General features: G+C 45.6%; 1 protein-coding gene across 1 annotated transcript in view; it reads right to left on the reverse strand.

The window, feature by feature from the left end:
* The window catches only part of SH3RF3 (SH3 domain containing ring finger 3), a 389906-nt gene that overhangs the window by 83454 nt on the left and 287628 nt on the right, over positions 1-18824 (reverse strand). The window contains exons 6-7 of the mRNA XM_043604761.1: positions 10732-10902; positions 8179-8426 (exon numbers count right to left, since the gene is read on the reverse strand). Of these exons, the coding sequence (XP_043460696.1) occupies positions 8179-8426; positions 10732-10902 (419 nt within the window). The remainder of the gene's footprint in view (positions 1-8178; positions 8427-10731; positions 10903-18824) is intronic.

An 18824-nucleotide genomic window follows, 5' to 3' on the forward strand; every position in this document is an offset into this window, starting at 1 on the left:
ACTTTTAAGTGTGCCATTTAGTTTCAAATATTTGGGGATATCTTTGTGTTATTAATGTCTAATTCATCTGTATTTTGGTCAGGGAATGTATTATGAAACCTGAATTCTTTTAAATTTAGAGATCTAAATATTATGGCCCAGAATGTGGTACATCTTGGTAAATATTCTGTGTGCACTTGAAAAGAATGTGTGTTTGGCTGTTGTTAGTGTAGTACTCCATAAATGTCAATTAAGTCAAGTTGGTTATAGCTTGCTATAGTGTTCTGTATTCTTACCAATATTGTCTACTTGTTCTGTCAATTATCAAGGGAAGTATTGAAATCTCTGACTATAATTGCAGACTTGTCTATTTCTCCTTGCATCTTTATCAGTAATTGCTTATACATTCTGAAGTTCTGTTATTTGGACATAAGCACTTAGTCCTCTTAATGAACTGATCCCTTTATCATTATGGAATTGCCTTTTATTTTAGTAATAATATTCTTTGTTATAAATTCTACCATGATATTAATATAACCATTTCAGACTTATTTTTAGTAGTATTAACATGGTACATAGATCTCATTATTCATAGATGCTATATGTGCAAATTCATCTACCAGCTAAAATTGATTTGTAACCCCAAATCAGTACCTGTGGTGCTTTTGTAGTCATTTGCAGACATGCATATACTAGCAAAAATTTTGAGTCACATTTTCCCTGCTGAAGTGCAACAGGATGAGGCTCTGCCCAGGGACAGAGATGGGAGGGAGCAGGGCAGTGCAGTGCAAGAAGCTCTGGCCCTGGGACTAACTGGACATGTTTGAATCCTGCTTATCACCTGTTAGTGGGGTGGCCTCAGGCAGTTCGCCTCTGAACCTGATTTTCTCTTTTGTAAAATAAATAGGATCTACCAGAATGACTTTAAAAATATTTAAGATTATAATCTTTGTGAGATATACACACATATATGCATTTCACTTAGGAGCAATGGTTCAGGATTCACTAATAGAGTGTCCATGGAAAATTTATAAAGTATAGCTACTGTGAATAATGAAAGTCAACTGTTTTTCTTGATCCTTTTACTTTTTATTGTTTTGCTTATTTGTGTTTATGTATTTAAGTATTAAAATATGTTTTCTGTTCACAGCATATGGTTAGGTTTTGTTTTTGTTTTGTTTTTTAAAGAATACTTGACAATCTCTGCATTCTATTTAAAGTTGTTTAGACCATTTACATTTATTTACATGATCAGGTTTAAACCTACACTTTACTACATGTTTGCCATTTTACCCATGCATCTTTATTTCTTTTCCTCTCTTTTTGTGTCTTCTTTTGAATTAATTGGAAGTTTTTGTGGTTCCATTTTACCTCCTTTGTCAGTTTATTTGCTGCAACTCTGTTTTGATATTTAGTGCTTGCTTACATCTTTAATTTATTATAGTCTTCCTACAAGTGATTCCATAACTCTTCACACATAGTATAAAAACATACTTATCATAGTATAATAGTATATAATAGTTTAGTATAATAGTATATTCCTCCATTCTGGTACCTTTAACATTATACATTTTACTTTTACATGTGTTTTAAATCCTTCACTGCATTGTTTTTATTTTTGTTTAAACAGTCCGTTATAGTTTAAAGGTATTTAAATAATGAGAAAAAACATATATTTATATATACAGTTTCCATTTCTTGTGTCCTTCACTCCCTTCCTACATTCACTCCCTTCACTGTATTTCCATCTGATACCATTTTCCTTCTTCCTCAAGAATTTTGCCTAACATTTGTCATAGTGTGGGTCTGTTGGTAATGAAATCTTTTAGCTTTACTATGTATGAATAATTATTTTGCTTTCATTTTGAAAGAAACTTCCCTGGGTATAGAATGCTAACTTGGCAGATATATTTCCTTCAGGACTTCTTTCAGTTACTCCACTATTTTCTCACTTAAGTGTTCCCAACAAGAAGTATACAGTCATCCTTATTCTTTCCTACTTTATGTAATGTAGCTTTTTTTTTCCCTTGTTGCTTTTTAAGATTTTATCACAGATTTTGAACAATATGATTATCATTTTCCTTGCTGTAGTTTTCCCCATGTTTCTTGTGCTCAAGGCCCACCAGCTGTCTTTGATCTGTGAATTTGCAGTTTAAATCAAATTTAGAATAATTTTATCTTTTATTTCTTCAAATAATCTTTCTATCTCACCCCTTTCTCCTTTACTTTGGAGATTACACATACATAAAGCCACTTGAAGTTGTCACTGCTCTATGATGCTCATTTTTAAAGTTTCTCTTTTATGTTTGTTTTTCATTTTTCATGTTTTTATTGCTATACCTTCAAGTTCATTAATATTTTTTTTAAGCAATGTCTAATCTGCCACTAATTTTATCCACTGTATTCTTGATCTCACTGTAGTTTTTTATATATAGAAGTTTGACTTGGGTCTTTAAGATATCTTCTAAGTGTCTACTTAATTTTCTGAGCACGTTATAATCTATGAGCACATAATAATAAATGCAATTATAATACCTGTTTTAATCTCTGCTAATTCTAATATCTGGGTCAGTTCTGATTGGTTTATCTTGTCATTGTGGGTCATACTTCCATCTGTGTGCCTAAGAATTTTTTATTGGTATCAGATGTTGTTATTTTTATGTTGAGAGCTGGGTATTTTTGCAGTCTTAAAGATACTCTTGATCTTAGTCCTGCAACACTGTTAAATTAATTGGAAACAGTTTGATCTTTTTGAGTTTGCTTTTAAGACTAGTTGGGTGGGACTAGAGCAGTGCTTAGTCTAGGGACTGAGGCAAGGTCCTTCTGCATAGACGACTCAATGCCCCGCAAACTTTTTCCATCTGGCTTGTGGAGCAGGCACTATTTCCAGTACTTTGTGAATGCCGGACACTGATAGCACTGATCCTTGCTCTCATAGTTTCCCTGGCTTTGTATAGTTTCTTCACATGCATATGCTGATTACTTCTCAGCAAACTACTCAAGAGGACACACCCTGCATCCTTTGAGGTTTTCTTCCTATGCAGCCCTCTCTCCTCTCTAGGTTTTGACCTTCAAATTCCAACCACCTTCATCATCCAGACTCTCACTCCACATCCTCATTTCAGGAAGCCCTCTGGGCTCCATGTTGTTACCACTCCCTGTGCCACAGTCTGGAACTTCTCTCCAGGCAATAAGCTGGGGCACACCTCATGTCCCATTATCATGGATGATTTTCCAATGTCTGACATCTTGCAAACGGTTGTTCTTATAAATTGTTTCTGGTAGAAGGGCAAATCCTGTCCTCACTACATTAGGTCGGTCATAAGCAGACATTTAGCTTTATCCTTTAGATACAAAACTTTGATTCTATCTATTATTTAAAACCCTCTAATGTGCCCCAATGGCCTTAGCATAAAAACTGAAATTCCATGACATGTTCTAAAGGAACCTCCATGATCTTCCTCTGCTTACCTTTCAGCTGTGCCACAGGCACTCATCCTCTTTCTTTGTCCTTCCACACACTTCCACCTCACCTCACCCCCTGCTTCATGCTAAGCTCTACCTAGCTTTAAGATCTAAAATTAAATTTTGCCTCTTCAGAGAAAATGTCACTAACACCCTAGTCTTCTCCTTCCATGCCTTTTGTTTTAGTCACATCAAAACAAATAAAGTTACCCAAAATAGAAACTCCGGTATTTCTCATTGCCATGTCTTTGTCCTTGCTAGAATTCTATTTGTGCTTTGTCTGCTCAGATAGTTCCTATTTGTACTTTAAGAATCAAGGCAGGATCACCACCTCTGAAAACTTTCCATTCTCTCATTTTCCTCCCCAGTCTGAATTACATATCTCCCCCTATGCTTTCTTAATACCCTCTGGATACCTCCACTACAGTGCTTTTCAAACTCTATGGAAAGAATTTGTTTCCTTGCCCTTCTAACTGGGTGTAAAAATAGGGTCTATAGGTTCTTCTCTGTACTCCCAGAGCCTAGCAGAGTGCCTTGCATGTATCTACCTCTCTTTCATCTTTTTGTTTGTTGGTTGGTTGGTTTTTTTGTTTTTGTTTTTGTTTTTTGTTTTTTGTTTTTTTTTTTTTGTTTTTGTTTTTTTTTTTTTTGCTAATGAATAAATGGCTGTACAAGGCTCTTGCCCCTGCTAAACACTGATATGAGGTTGTGTGGACACTGGCACTTTACAGGGAGAGCTCTGCCCTTGGAAAAAAGAATCACATTAATCAAGCAGAACAAATCATATTGGATGCTATGGCCAATGCAATTAAGCCTTTGTCAAACTGCCTGACTTTGGCTTAAGATGAGAACATTGATGAAACGCCTCTCAACTGCCTGGGTTGGGGTCTGCTGAAATGGGCAATTACTGCAGTGAACAATCCATTACTTGTACTGTCAACAGTGTGCTTTTTCTCTCTAAATGCAGAATGAGGTGGAAAATGCTATGGAAACTCAGTGGCATTTAATTTACTGATATGATGTGGTAGGAGCCATTCTTTAACCTGACTGTAACAGCAATAGTGTGGGGATAAGTATGAGGTTGGAATGCATTGAGAAAACCGTTCTAAACATCCTGTGCCTCACTTTTCCTGTATGTAAAATTAGTCTGATGGAAGAGAATGCTTGTCACACCATGGTGGTTACTATGGTGATCAATGACTGAGATGCAACATTGTACTGCCCCTAGCCATGCCAATTTCTTTCAATTCTGCTTGTTATTCCATAGAGGGAGAAATGACTGGCAGGTCTCATTTTATTCTTTAAATTGGGAAAGTTGCTAGCAAGGCATGGCTTAGAAAGGGCATCATACTGGGGCACCTAGGCAACTCAGTTGGTTGGGTGTGTGACTCTTAATTTTGGCTCAGGTCATGATCTTGCAGTTGTGAGTTCGAGCCTGGTGTAGGGCTCTGCGCTGACAGCATGGAGCTTGCTTGGGATTTTCTCTCCCTTGCTCTCTGCCCCTCCCCCTCCACACTCTCTTTCTCCCCTTCTCTCTCTAAAATAAATAAATAAACTTAAAAAAGAAAGACCATCATACTGGCATTTTGTGCAAATAACCCTGGGCTGCCGTGCCAGGATATTCATTCTCAGTGAGGAACAGGGCTCCCCAACCTCTCTATATTGTGGTGCACATAGAAACATGTGTAGTGCACACTGGGGTTAGTGGATGAGATGTTTATAGCCAGAAGGGACATGGCCTGGGACTTTAGCTGCCCCAGGTCCTGCCCGGGTGCTCCAAGGCTCAAGGAGGTCAGAATCTTGGTATACTTCTGACCTGTTTGGCACATCAGTTAGGAAGTTCTGCTGTGGGCTCAGTCAACCACTTCGCCACTACAGTGGCTGTGTCTCTAGCTAGAGGCTACCAATAAACACCATCAGATGAACTTAAACCATTCTATGAGTATAGTTGCTTGGGAGGTAATTGTTGGGGGCAAGAGGGCTGGCACCAGATAATATTGCTGCAGAGCTCCTTTAGTATAAAGACAACTAGTTATTCACCATGGGGCAGAGTTGTAAAAACAGAACTTATCTTGGTTAATTTAAGCAAACTCTTAAGCACTTACAGAGTCTCTGGGATGGCAGAGTCAGTCTTGGAGGCTCAATAGCCAAGGCAGTGCCAACCCCACCCACGAGGCTCCCTTGGTGCAGATCTCATTGCTGCTGGAAATAAACACTATCCAGAATGAGGCTGGACACTGGACACCAGATTTCCACCTTATACTTACTGATGACTGGGCCCTGGGCACCATAAATCTACCCTGCACCCACCGATGATTGGCACTGGACACTAGAAGTCTACTCAGTACCCACTGATGACAGGGCACTAGACACCAGATGTCCACCCTCCTGCCCCTGAAAAGCTGGATGTTTTCACCACTATCTTCTCTCTTAAAAAGGATCCACACAGCCCCTCATGTTTGTGGCTTCTGAATGTAAGTCACATGCAAGCATGACTACCCCAGCATTTAGGTCATATGTCTGCCCCTTATCTACAAGGTGAGCTGGACTGGCAGGGCCAGTCTTCTACCATGGTGAAGTGGGATTCATACACGAGATAAAAGTCCCATGTAATGATGCTGATCCAAATCAGCCTGTGGGTCACAGTGTGCCAGCATCCACTGCACTTTGCAAAACTACATGTCATTATCTTCCACCATAAACCAGTCCCTTCTGGTTTCTTCTAGACCAGGGCATGCCATCATCATTCTCCCAGTCACTAGTCCAGAAACTTGGTAGCTGGACTTGGTTCCTTCTTCTGCCTGAGCATCAGCCCATTTCCAAGTCATAACCATACTGACTCCTAAATGTCTTGTCATTTGCCTCAATTCTGCATCTCCCTGTGACCTCTCACCTGAGGACAGCAACACCTTTCTAGTGGCTCCCAGCCTCAGGCTGCCCCACACCAGCTCTTCCTCCCTACCATGACTGGTAATATTTGGTCAAGTTCCATCCCTCTCATGTAAAAGCTCTTGGGGGGTCCCCACTGCCTTCATGAGAAAATTCAATCCCCTGGATCCTTTGGTAATAATTTATATTTACTTTTTGGACCCTCATACATTGAATACTCTATTAATATTCTTATTCTCTAACAGAAGAATAAAAGTAGCTACAGGTACTGAATACACACTAGATATGCCATGCTAGACAATTCTCATTGTCCCTGGAGGTAGGTGCCATTTTACAGAGGAAGAAACTGAGGCAAGCAATCATAATGGCAGCCCAGCATTCAAACACAGATCTCAATCTCAAGCCTTCAATCAGACATGTGTTTACTCTGTCTTCACTGAGTAAGCTGGTTGCACAAGATGTGCTCTCTGTCACTTCTGTTCACTTGACTATTCCTTTCTTCCTGCTTCAAATGGCACCCTTCTTTGTTTCCCTACCCAAGTGTTACTTTGCTGCCTCCTCTGAGGATCTTTTCCCAGTCTCCCACCTTGTCATCACCAAGTGTGCATGCTGAACCCTCCATCAGCACCCAAATCCTTCCTAGCACCACTATTCCCTGATGGTCCATGAGAGCTGAGAGCAGGGACAGCGTCCTATTCTGTCAGTGGGCATGCTGAATGAATCAGACTGTCCTCTAAAACACTCAGTAGTGCATATCTCATTCTAGGATTGTAGCATGGTCTTGATAGCTCTTGCTGCCACACACAAGCCCGGACTGGCACCAGTACGGGAATGTGCAGACCAACTTCCCCAAAGAGTAAGCAGGTTGGTGGGTGGACAGCCACCCTCTTGTTCCATTAGCCTTCCCACCCTCTTGTTCCATTAGCCATGACTCGGAAGAAAATATGGCCCCTGCTGTGCTAAGTATTATCCCCACTTTACCACTTGAGAAGATGGCTCCTAGAGCACTTTTAATGGGCCATCTCCTGGCTGGCTAGATTCTAAAAAATCATGTATTTTATTGCTCCAAAGAATTTACATATTTCGTCCTTTAAGCCTTACTTTGAGAGGAAGATAGATGGTTTCTGAGAGAGTAAGGCTGGGGTGGAGCAGGAATTCTATGTCATTTAAATGAAAAGTCAGAGTTACACTCTCTCATCCTGGGTTCCTTCACTGCACAGTGAAGGGAAGGTGACTGGGGTGGGCTCCCAGTTCCTAATGGCTCAGTGCTAAGCTTCCAAGCAAGAGTGCTTACCTTCTTTCTGCCTATAAGATCCACCTCATAACTTTTTCTTCATCTCACACCATACTAAGATTTTCCTTAAATGATATCAGCCTGGCTATTGATAAAGTTGGCATGAAGGTGAAGGGTCAGTGACCATCACTGCTTCTAGCTTCAAAGCATTTCAGAAAAAGGGCACTCTGGCTCTGCATGGTAAGAAGCTGCCTAGCTGGAAAGCCCCCGATCAGGTGTCCTGCACGTGGAAGGCCCGTGCAGCTGGCCCAGCCACCTCACAGGGGCGTCCAAAGGTGCCAGTGCTCATCTTATTAGTTCATGCACTCCTCTGGCTACAATGAAATGTATAAATATTTGTGAACTCTCTAACCCTTTTTTTTTTTTTTGCCAGGACAGGGTAATATAAGTCAATACTACATTTCCTAAAGATTAGCAGAAGCTTAGGATTATGATAAGCAAATACGACTTGTCCCATGTTGGACTGCTTGAAACCTAGGTCATAATGTTTTTTACAAGAACCACTTGTCAAATTTTCCCGCAGAGTGAGGTCTCAGGAGCCTGGCACGTACCTGTGGGGACGGTGCCCCGGGCTTGGCTGGTGGCCGGCTGGGCTGTGTGCCGCAGACAACTGCCCACTGGGGGGGCGGCCGCCTGGTGCTGGGCCTGGGGTGTGGTGAGGGGAAGGGCCGGCCTCGTGGCAGTGGCTGGGCTGCTCAGGCTTCCACCACCTGGGTGGATGGTTGTGGCCATCCCTTTGGCCAGTGGAGACCCTCCAACAACATTATTCCGGGGTGTCCCAGCCCCTCCTACTGGAGCCCTGAGGAAATAAAGCAGAATCCAGTCAGGTGAAGTCACAGATGAAACCACACAATATAGGCCATCAATAAAGGCCCACTCATACCTCCTGGCTGTGAGAGGTGAAGCCACATAGCCCAGGGCACAAACACTAAAACAATGCTGAGATAATCCCCTAAGCGATGCCCAGAGCTCAAACTTGGCAGTGGGGAACCCTTTGTAAAACCTTCATGGGGGTTCACTTTCAATATAAATAGTTAAGAAACAGCAAAAGAACCCTAAGAACCAGTGATGATCCCAATCAATCAAATATTTTGTACCAGAACTACTGCCTTGATTCATTTTAGTAAACAGCTGTGTCTGTCCCCAAATACATCAAGAAAGAGTGACTGAGCTGGCCACAGCCAAGGCTTGGACACATCTGGCATGTGGTGGGATGGCAAGGACCCATCTCCCTCTGGACATGGCCACTTTCTTGTTTCTGCTGGCTTCTGGGAAAGAGCACAGACAAACCACATCCTTCTGAGAGATGTCAGGGAACTTGCAGTTTCATACCAGAAATAGATGCCCTTTCACCTCAGTTTCCAGATGAAATGAGTTTCCAGTGTTTAAGAAATACAAGAGAAACACAGCCACTCTGAAAATGGGCTTTAGCCCTTTGACCTCTGAGTACTTGCACCAAACTCACGCACTGGCAGTGAGCGTGAAAGATATGGCAGAATCTGGGAACTTGGAAGATGCTCTGGGTTCAGTTTCAGGGATCAAATGTCTTCCATTTGTTTAAGATCTGGGTAAACTCCCCTTATATCCTCTCAGAGTCTCATTCGTGAGGGTCAGAACAGGCACTGCCAGGCCCGTCACCAGGTGGGGGTGCTTCACTCCTTGAGGCTCAGTACCACTGGGCCATGACTTCGGTCAGGGATGGCTGAGCCACCACTAAGTCAGGGCTTCCGTGAGAAGAAAGGCCTCCTGGAAAAGGACTCAGCTGTCCAGGGACCGACAGCACCTTTCTTTCTTAGCCCCTATAGCTGCCATGAAATTAGCCTCTAGCAAGGAACTCCGTCAGTGAGCCAGTCAAAGCCATGAAATTTTTTTTAAAATTCAAATCAGGGGCGCCTGGGTGGCGCAGTCGGTTAAGCGTCCGACTTCAGCCAGGTCACGATTTCACGGTCTGGGAGTTCGAGCCCCGCGTCAGGCTCTGGGCTGATGGCTCGGAGCCTGGAGCCTGTTTCCGATTCTGTGTCTCCCTCTCTCTCTGCCCCTCCCCCGTTCATGCTCTGTCTCTCTCTGTCCCAAAAATAAATAAACGTTGAAAAAAAAATTTTAAAAAATAAAATAAAATAAAATTCACATCAGCTACCTGTTGAACTCACTTTTACCCTATGGAAAAAACTGTAAAAATTGAATAAAGTGGGCTCACAAATTATGGGTCTTTCCAAGAAGGGCCATCAGATGATGTGACAAGCAAGCCTATGTCATGGCCAGCACTGCTCCTCTGGGTGCCCTGGAAAGTATGAATCAGTCTAGTGATCAGTGCAAGGTCTAGGCATTATTTGATTATTTTAATGGCAGTCTTTTCCCCGAGAGAGAAGGAATCCAGGGCTGTGCCCAGGAACGGTTTCCACAACTGAGATTGACAAATGAAATCAACAGTGGGCCCCTTATCTTAATGGAAAAATCTCAGACAACTCCAGGTAACCTCTTGAGCAAAATTTTTAATTCCATTATCTGTTTTATAAAAATGATATAACGGGAAATCTGTAAATGACAGGAAAGCACAAGAAGAAAAGTTTGAATTACTCTTAATGCCATCACTCAATAACAACTGTTAGCTTTTGAGAATATGTTTTTCCCTTGTGTATATACATAGGTGTGTGAGTTTTATGTATACCAGGTTTATGTGTGTGACACACACACACACACACACACACACCAGTTGTACAGACACTGTATTCACAGGCACAGGTACATGTGTGCACACACACACAAGATCTCACTCTCCTGGGGACCTTCCAATTTCACTTTGTGCTGCTGCCCTGAGTCCAGCTCATTCTGCTGGCATCTTCTCCCCTCACAGCCAGTGCCTGCTGAAGGAATAACAAGCAAAACCTAATTCTTAAGGTGAAAAGCTGGCCATGTTAGAACCCTTGCTCAAGGGGAGTTCTGAGCTCACGGGGCAAAACCTTGTGGGCAGGGGCACCCTTGCTGACTTCTGGACTGTGTTTTTGGCTTGCCCAGACCACAGCATGATTTTCAGGCAGTAACCAGCTGCAGGGGAATGTGGGTAGTGTGTTCCCCCCTCTCCCAGGCAGCAACACCTGCCTCACCTGGAGACGGGCGTCACGTAGTTTCCTGGGAACACCCCAGACAGTCCAGTCCTCAGGGATGTCCCCTTGAACCAGCCGTCCTGACACTTCTCTAGGACGCGGTACATCTCGCCCTTTCGCAGCTCCAGCTCGTCGTTCTTCTGGGGCTTGTAAGCATAGAGCGCCAAGTACCTATGGGCAGAAGAGTAGGGCCAAGGATAAATGATGGCTGGGAGGGGTGGTTATAGGCCATCTTGTATCACCTGGGTCACATGTGGGCTCATCTTTGGATGAACCCAAACTAAAAAAGGACTAGCTGATGCCTGTGGGGGCTTGTGCACACCGTGCCCAACCTACTCTTTGTGATAAACCATGGTGCAGGGAAGGCGGTGTACTCAGCACTGCTATTGCACACCTAGAGAACCAGGTCATGAGAGGTACATGCAGGAAGGAGACAGACTTTGCCTCTTGTGCCTAAAACCCAGGTCACCCCACAGCCCTGCAGTGGCTGACCTGGGCAGGCAGGTATGTGATACCACCTTTCAGTCCTACAGCTCAGTAAGCCTCCATGACTCATCCAAGGCTGAGGAATACACCAGAGGATGTGCCAGAACAAGACCACAGGTCTTTGGGCCCCAATTTTTTCTTCTATTCTGCATACTATTTCTAAAGCCTAATGTTCTGAGCAAGAGAAAACTAAGAATGAAGCAGTTAAGTCTTGGGCTGGGTTCCCTCATTTCATCTAACTGGGTCCTGGCTTAACCTGCCTGGTCCATTCAATCAGTCTGAGCTGGAAGATACCTCAAAGGTCCTTTTAGATAAAAAGAAGTCTAGTTAGGGAATTATTGGTTGCATTCTTCCTTGTAATATTTGTGCCATGGCTAATTATTTAAATTCTGCTTTTCTTTTAAGTCTATCTGAATACAAATGAAGAACAAACTCAGTGGTGTAAATCCTGGCCTAGGGTTTAGAAGTTGTGCCCGTAACAGACTATGATCCTAGTGACCCATATCACTAGGTATTTGACAACCTCAATATACAACCCCACAGGGCACTTGCAAGGACTGGATACTTGTAAAATGCTTTGCTACTGTGGGCGTTTGGGTAAGTTGGTTTTAAATTGATAGAGAGAACCATATCAGGCAACTATGTTGTTCACAAGAGGAGGAAGGCTGATGAAGCTTCAGCTCAATGAGAAACAAAAGATGATTTTTAAAGAAATGTCATCTCTTGGATCTCCTACCAGGATGGATGGCTGGGTGGGTATGTTGACCCTTCCCAGGACTGTAGGCTCTAGGGGCTGGAGGACATTCACAGGTCTCTGGGGATCTGAGGAGGGTCATAGACCCCCAGAACACTCTTCTGACCCTGGGAAGGGCCTTCTCAGTATGTGAATACAGAAATGAGACATGACTCACTAGGGTTCAAGCAAGAAGAAAGGAGGACCTGAGTCTCAGAGGGCCAGTGAGGAACATGCTAGAACAGAATGAGAACCTGTAAAGATGTCTTGGCCCTAACATAAAGTAAGGGAAAATAAGATAAAACAACATAAAACCTGCCACCCCTTTCTAATCCCTGACCCTAAACACTACAAGTGCCTCTGTTTTGGTCAATGGAAGCCTTGCCTTCTGTTTATTTTCTTTCTTTACAGGTTGGCACCCTCCCCCCTTCCCTTAGGGATAAAAGGATGGCTTACATCTTTATTTCTCTCTGTTTGAAAAGATAAACATTGGCAGCTAGCAAGGACTCTGGGCTTCAGAGAGGATAAAGGAAGCCATCACCAGAGGGGACACTCTTGCCTATCATGGGCGAAAAGATTCAGGTTTTCAGCGCAATGCGTGGGTGACAAAGAGAACCCAGGATATCATCTGTCTGTTTCACATCTGATGACTCACAGGAGCTCTTTGATGGTGACAGAGGAATGACCACAAACAGGAAAGTCACATGACAACTGCATTTGCGCCAGGGAAGCCTGCATGCTCTTTAACCACTTGGGGGCAGCCTCTTTAACCACGTGAGGGGCAGCCTCACATGGGGAGTTGCAGCTTGGGCTTGGGCAAGGGCAGGCTGAAAACAAGGGGAAAGGGGAAGTGCAGGCTGGGGCCGTGGGAGGCTTGGAAACAATGACAGCGATGCACACCTTTTTGGGCCTGCTCCCAAGCAAAGGTAACTGAAGCATAAATCCTGTTTGTTTGCTTCCTTCCATCTCTTCATGATGTGAGAACAGTCTTTTTGATTCTGTGGCCAGTGAATACACAGTGGCCAGGAGCACAGTGCCAAGCTGGGGGTGCTGTCTCCTTGGGATGTGTGTGTATACAATATGGACCTCAGCAAACAATCACGTTGGTCAAGGAGGGAGAAACTGCATGCTGCCTTTGTTCCCTTCATGACAGGCACTGGGCTCACATCTCAGCTTGGCCAACAGGGTGGGGCATCCACATCTATTGCACCCACTCCTGGGGCCTGTGCAGAGCCTGGAGGCCCATACAAAGTAGTGATGCCACCACATGAGGCCCACCACTGGCCTGTGCCCTACCAGCTGCCTCCTCAACCTTCAGGCCCAGGAGGAGACCAAGTCCCGTGTGTCTTGGGCACAACCTCCTCCTCACTGTGGCCCACTGGCTGTCTGAGGACTGGGCCAGTGGGCCATCACCTAGTGTCTTGGGGTGGGGCTCCATGTTTTCTGCCCACTTGGACACTGCCTGATGGAAGATCCCTTTTCCAAAGGCTGCTTTCACACACAGAGGTTCAAGGTTGGCTGAGCTCCTCAAGAGGGCACCATGTTGGAGAGTTTAAATGCCTTGCTCTTCCACTCTTGTCTCCTCACCTGTGGGGAAGAATCCTGAGCAGTTAAATCTTTCTATGAGAGGAAGTGGCAGATCATCCTGTCCTCAGCTGGGATCCTGGCAAGAGGCAGCCATCTGCTACCCTGTGGCACATCTACCTCCTAAGGAGGGTGACAGCCAGTGCAGAGGGAGCCCAGTTCAGCCCAGAGGAAGGAGACTACATGTATGCATCTCTAGCTGGGGTTCCCAGAGAACCTTGGATCAGGGAAGCTCTACACCAAGGTGTCCCCCAAATATTCTAAATTTGCACTGACTTTCCCCTCTATCTGGGGCTCTCATCTCTCACTCTGCTGTCCTCCACTCCCTACTATACTATATGCTCCACAAGGATAGAGATTTTTGTATGTTTTTTTTCACGCTGTATGCCCAGGACCAGAATGCGTCTGGTACATAGTATACTCCAAATAATACTTGTTAAAAGAACAATAAAATAGGGGATCTGGTTTTGAGACTCTGATGAAGACTGCTGAAGGAAAGTGTGTGTGTCTATGTGTGTATCTGCATGTGTATGGGCATGTACTGAAACTGTCTCATATGGCCCCAAAGTCTGCCGGCTGACCTTGAACACAAAAACAAGCACAGAACAAACAGGTACCAGTTTTCCTCATTCAGGAAGTCCATTCAGTATGGAGTTGGGAGGACTGTGCCAGGAGGGGATGGGCACCATGGAGAGGCAAGAAAGGGCAGAAAAGACAGGGCTGCAGGCTGTGGGTATCTAAACAGTGAGGAGAGGAATGAAAAGGAGAAGCAGAGGGTGTACAACAGGGCAGGATGGCAGAGAGAGCTGAGTCCAACCAGGAGAGAGCTGAGCTGCCCTGGAAGAACCTGGATAGACAGAAGCAAGCAGAGAAGGCAGTGACCCGGGGGAGGGAGGGAAACAACCGAGGCACAAGGCATGCGAAGGGGTGAGAGGTGAGTCAAAGAGGGAAGTAGAAACTGGTGTCAAAAAACTTCTATTAACAGAGTTTCCAAACCAGCTAGTCCAGCCCTTGGGGGGTGAAGGAGCCATCTAAACAAGGCACTGTGGGCGGCCTAGACAAAGGTAGCTTTGATAGGGTGGGGGGACTTTCTCTTTGCTCTTTAATCTATCTTTGAAGCCCTTGGGTCCAGGATGACTTCCATGTGCCACCTGCACTGTCCATCTGCTCAGTGGAGTTTGAAGCTATGGGTGGGGGGCAGGGGACACCTGCCCAATTGTGAGCTGGCCCTGCCAGAGAGAGGATAGACCCCAGGCGAGTGTGTAAGGTTCATGTTGGCACAGCAGCCCAAGGACCAGGACCTGCACTTGCCCACACCTGGCTCAGTGAGTGATGTCCATTATAACCCAACCTCCACAACAGGAGTTGGATACACACCCGATTGAAAAAAGAAAGCAATGTTACCAAGTGTGACAAACACTCCATGAACCATATGAACTGCCTGGTAGTGATGTTTGTGATCTTGGGGGACTGGACCTCAAATAATTGAAATTTAACTGTCTTTAGGGAAGGAGCCGATTATCCTTCCCTCAACATTTGAGGATCCCCATGCCATTTAGTGGAACAAAGACTTTGCATTCACTTCTTAGCACAAAAAGGGAGTTGAAATGAAAAAAAAAAAAGGAAAATGAAGAAAAATTTTAGATTATGAGCTTCAAAATATCCTGATTAAGAATTTTAAGTCAGAAAAGTCTTCTTTCAAAATTCCATTTTTATTTTAGAGAAACACAGACATGGGTCCGGTGAAATAATAAAAGCAGGAAAATGAGCAACCTAGAGGTGAACATGGCTAAACACTGCTGGTCCACTGAGCGGGGACACCAGTGCCTTCCCCACTGCTGGAATCACGTCCTCTGGCACAGGACACACTGAGAAACAGTGTCACTGCAGTTAGTTTGCAAACATAGACAGACTTGGATTTTATGCCACATCATGCCCCTTCACAGGGCAGGTCTGGATTCTTAACAGTGGGAAATCAATATTCCTTTCATGGTTTCATGTATTCTACTCAATAAATGCTCAGTGACACAGACACTCCTTGGATGCTAACAATGGGCAGTACAAAGGATGTCATTTCCAGGGATGCCATCATCCCCAAGGGAATGACACACCCTCCCCTTCAAAACACAGCTCTAAACTCTAAATTGTCCCTCACAAACTCTAATGGTATCTTATTTCTAAGTAGCTCATATTTGTGCCTAAGAACAGTGGTGCAGAGCTCCACCCCCACCACAGGCTTGTGGGCCACTGGCTAAGGAAGGACAGGGCAGAAGCACAGAGAACTGGCATCTTTCAGGTGCCAACCTCTCCCAGGGCCTTGCCTAAGCCCCACATGAACTCTGAGGCTGGGATTACCCCTTATTTCACAGTTGAGGAAACTAAGGGTCAGAAAGGTTGAGAATCTGTGTTTCAGCAACAAGTTAGAAGCAGATGGGGCTCTGTGGCCACAGGGACAGGGCAAGGCACTGTGAGAGGCCGTGGAGGAAGCTGGCAGGCCCTGCTGAGGTCGGCCTGAAGGTGAGGCTGAGTTCCGGGGTCAGGGAGCCCGGGTGGTCCCCTGCATCAGGAGGTGCTGCACTGGTTTGCACCAGGGCACTGATGCATTTGCTCTCCTCATCTTTACTTCAAATTTGTGTTGTTGATGAGTAATATCTCCTCTGGTCTCAATACTTCAAGTCTGGCCTCTAGGTGTGCGTTGCTGGGGGAACTGGAATGCAAATAAATCTGACTTCACCTTGAAAAATCTCTGCCCCTCCCACTTATATTTCCTTTGGGTGCCTCAGAGAGAAAACCAGAAGCAGATGGCTCTGTGGGTCATTTTGCTGCATGTGCATCTGCAGATCTGGCATGTGGCTCGTGCTGGGGAGGGGCGCTGGCCTGGGGTGGGGGAATATGTCATTCAGCATCTGCTTTCTTTAGGAATGACCCAAGAAAAAGCATGAATGGATCACACTTGAACAGAGGATGGCCCAGCCCACTGTCAGCCTGATGCCTGCAGGCCTCCTGGTCCCTGCTTTATGCACCAGACAGCCACAGCAGTGCTACCTTGTCACTCCCTCTCCACCCATGTCCCCTCTGCTGCACTCAGCCCGAATTGCATTGCTGACAGTCTCTGAGCAAGCTGGACGGCACCTTCTGTGCTCAGAGCTGCAGGCTGGTACTCATGGAGCCTGCCGGGGCCTCACATGCCTGGCATGAAATAGGCAGCACCTGCATGGTCCTCTTCCTCATGGTTCCCAGGGCCCCATTCTCACTCCTTATTCCTTCAAAAGGCCTCTTCAGCTCAAAACAAGCTTCCACAGGTGGCTCGGTCATCTCAAAAACACATATAGATCAGACAGGGGCTGCTGCTTGCAGCCCCAATTTCACCTCTGTGGATTCACATACAAAAGCTGGTACTAGCATTAAAATTTTTTTAAAAAGGGGGTGCCTGGGTGGCTCAGTTGGTTAAGTGGCCAACTTTGGCTCAGGTCATGATCTCACAGTCTGTGGGTTCGAGCCCCGTGTTGGGTTCTGTGCTGACACCTCAGAGCCTGGAGCCTGCTTCAGATTCAGTGTTTTTCTCTCTCTCTCCCCCTCCCACCTGTCTCTCTCTCTCAAAAATGAATAAAACATTAAAAAATATTTTTTAAAGCTGGTACTAAAAATAAGGCAATAGTAGGAAATTTGGTTTTTTTCTTCCCCACTGTCTTGTAGACTATATGGGGCTTTCAAGCTGTAAGGTGCCCCCTCCACCAGCCTGAAGCAGTCCTGCAAGTGTGAGTCTGGGATAGAGGGTCAGGCCCCATGCCCCCTCCGTGGGTGCCCTTGCATGGATGGTGTACACACAGAAGCGGCTGACTGCTGTGGCCACTCTGCCTGGCATCATGCTTTTACAAGCAGCCTATGGGATATTTCCGAGGACACCAATCACTCACCCATATTACTTGCTCATTTCTACAGCAAGATGTTCACTTGTGTTAATTATCTACACAGTTCTCTTCAGCTCTAAGCAAGGAGTGAACTGAAGTATTTTAGTGCCTTCATTAATTTCATACCTTTTCTCCTCTATATGATGGTTTGCTCACGTTTCTTCTAGAAAAAGTAAAAGATTCTTTTCAATTATTCCTGTTGAAGTGTTTGCTCCTGTTCTCCTGGATACCCGGGTCACACTAGCTGACATGTGCCCACACATTGATGGTTCCATTCAATGGATGTCTACTGAATGATAGCCAGGTGCAACCAGGTGGTAGAGAAGCCTGCCCCAGGAGCACCCACTCTGGGGGAGGGAGACAACACAGGTGCATATCAGGGTCTGCACAGGATGTTACGGGGTCTGGGAGGGGCACTACCCAGCCTCAGAAAGCCAAGTAAGTCTTCCTGAAGGAGGTGGCAGCTGAGCTGGGGAGGGGTGAGCTGATGCAGGGCTGTGGACAGGGCTGACTCCCTGGGGGCAGATGTTCAGAGGGAGAGAATGGGGAGCATTTGGGGAACTGTCACGAGGCCATGAAGTGGCCAGCCCCTCACCCAGGCCTTCCAGTCGTCCTGATTTCCCAGGAACCGCAGGCAGCTGGCACTCCATTGGATGAGGTATCGGCTGCAGCCCAGAAGGAAGGAGCTGGGAGTGGCTTGGCTGCCAGTCCCGTGTGGGAGCTGGCATCCTTCCCACACTGAGCTCACAGAAAACTGGTCTGCAGAGGCATTTGTGCAGTGACCCACAAAAGGAAGTCCTGGACCAGCAGCAAAAGCATCACCTAGGGACTTGTTAGAGAGGTACATTCTGGGGCCTCACTCCAGAGCTACTAGGGTAAGACCCAGCAATCTGTTTCAACAAGCCCTCCAGCTACTTCTGCTACATTCTGAAGTTAAAGACCCACCTATGTACTGTGTCTGGTGATGTCCAGTCAAGGTCTACACTCAAGGGCTATGGCACCATCTCCCAGAGTGGGCCAGGCTGCTGATGGCTCACCATAATGGTCCTCAGTGGGAATTTCCCAGCCATGTGCAGCTGCACTAGAGACTGTGTCTCTCCCAGGGGTCACCTGAAGCACACATGGGCTCGCTTCATCTTGGGAAAACTAAGGTCTATTCAGGCTCTAGAGTTGCCCTGAGGATCACCAGGCTTCCCTTCCAGCACAGCTCAGCCCCCACTTCCTCACAGGCATGGCTCCTGAGAGCACCCATCGATGGGCCTTAGCCTCAGAGTCTGCTTCCAGGAAATCCAATCCAGACAAGGCCGCTGCTGCTTGGGGACCCTACATCCCCCTGGGCTTAAGGCCAGCTCATAGGGGCAGGTCTTTCTGTCCACTGC

Source organism: Prionailurus bengalensis, chromosome A3 (genome assembly GCF_016509475.1).
Source record: "Prionailurus bengalensis isolate Pbe53 chromosome A3, Fcat_Pben_1.1_paternal_pri, whole genome shotgun sequence".
Taxonomy (NCBI): Eukaryota; Metazoa; Chordata; class Mammalia; order Carnivora; family Felidae; genus Prionailurus; species Prionailurus bengalensis.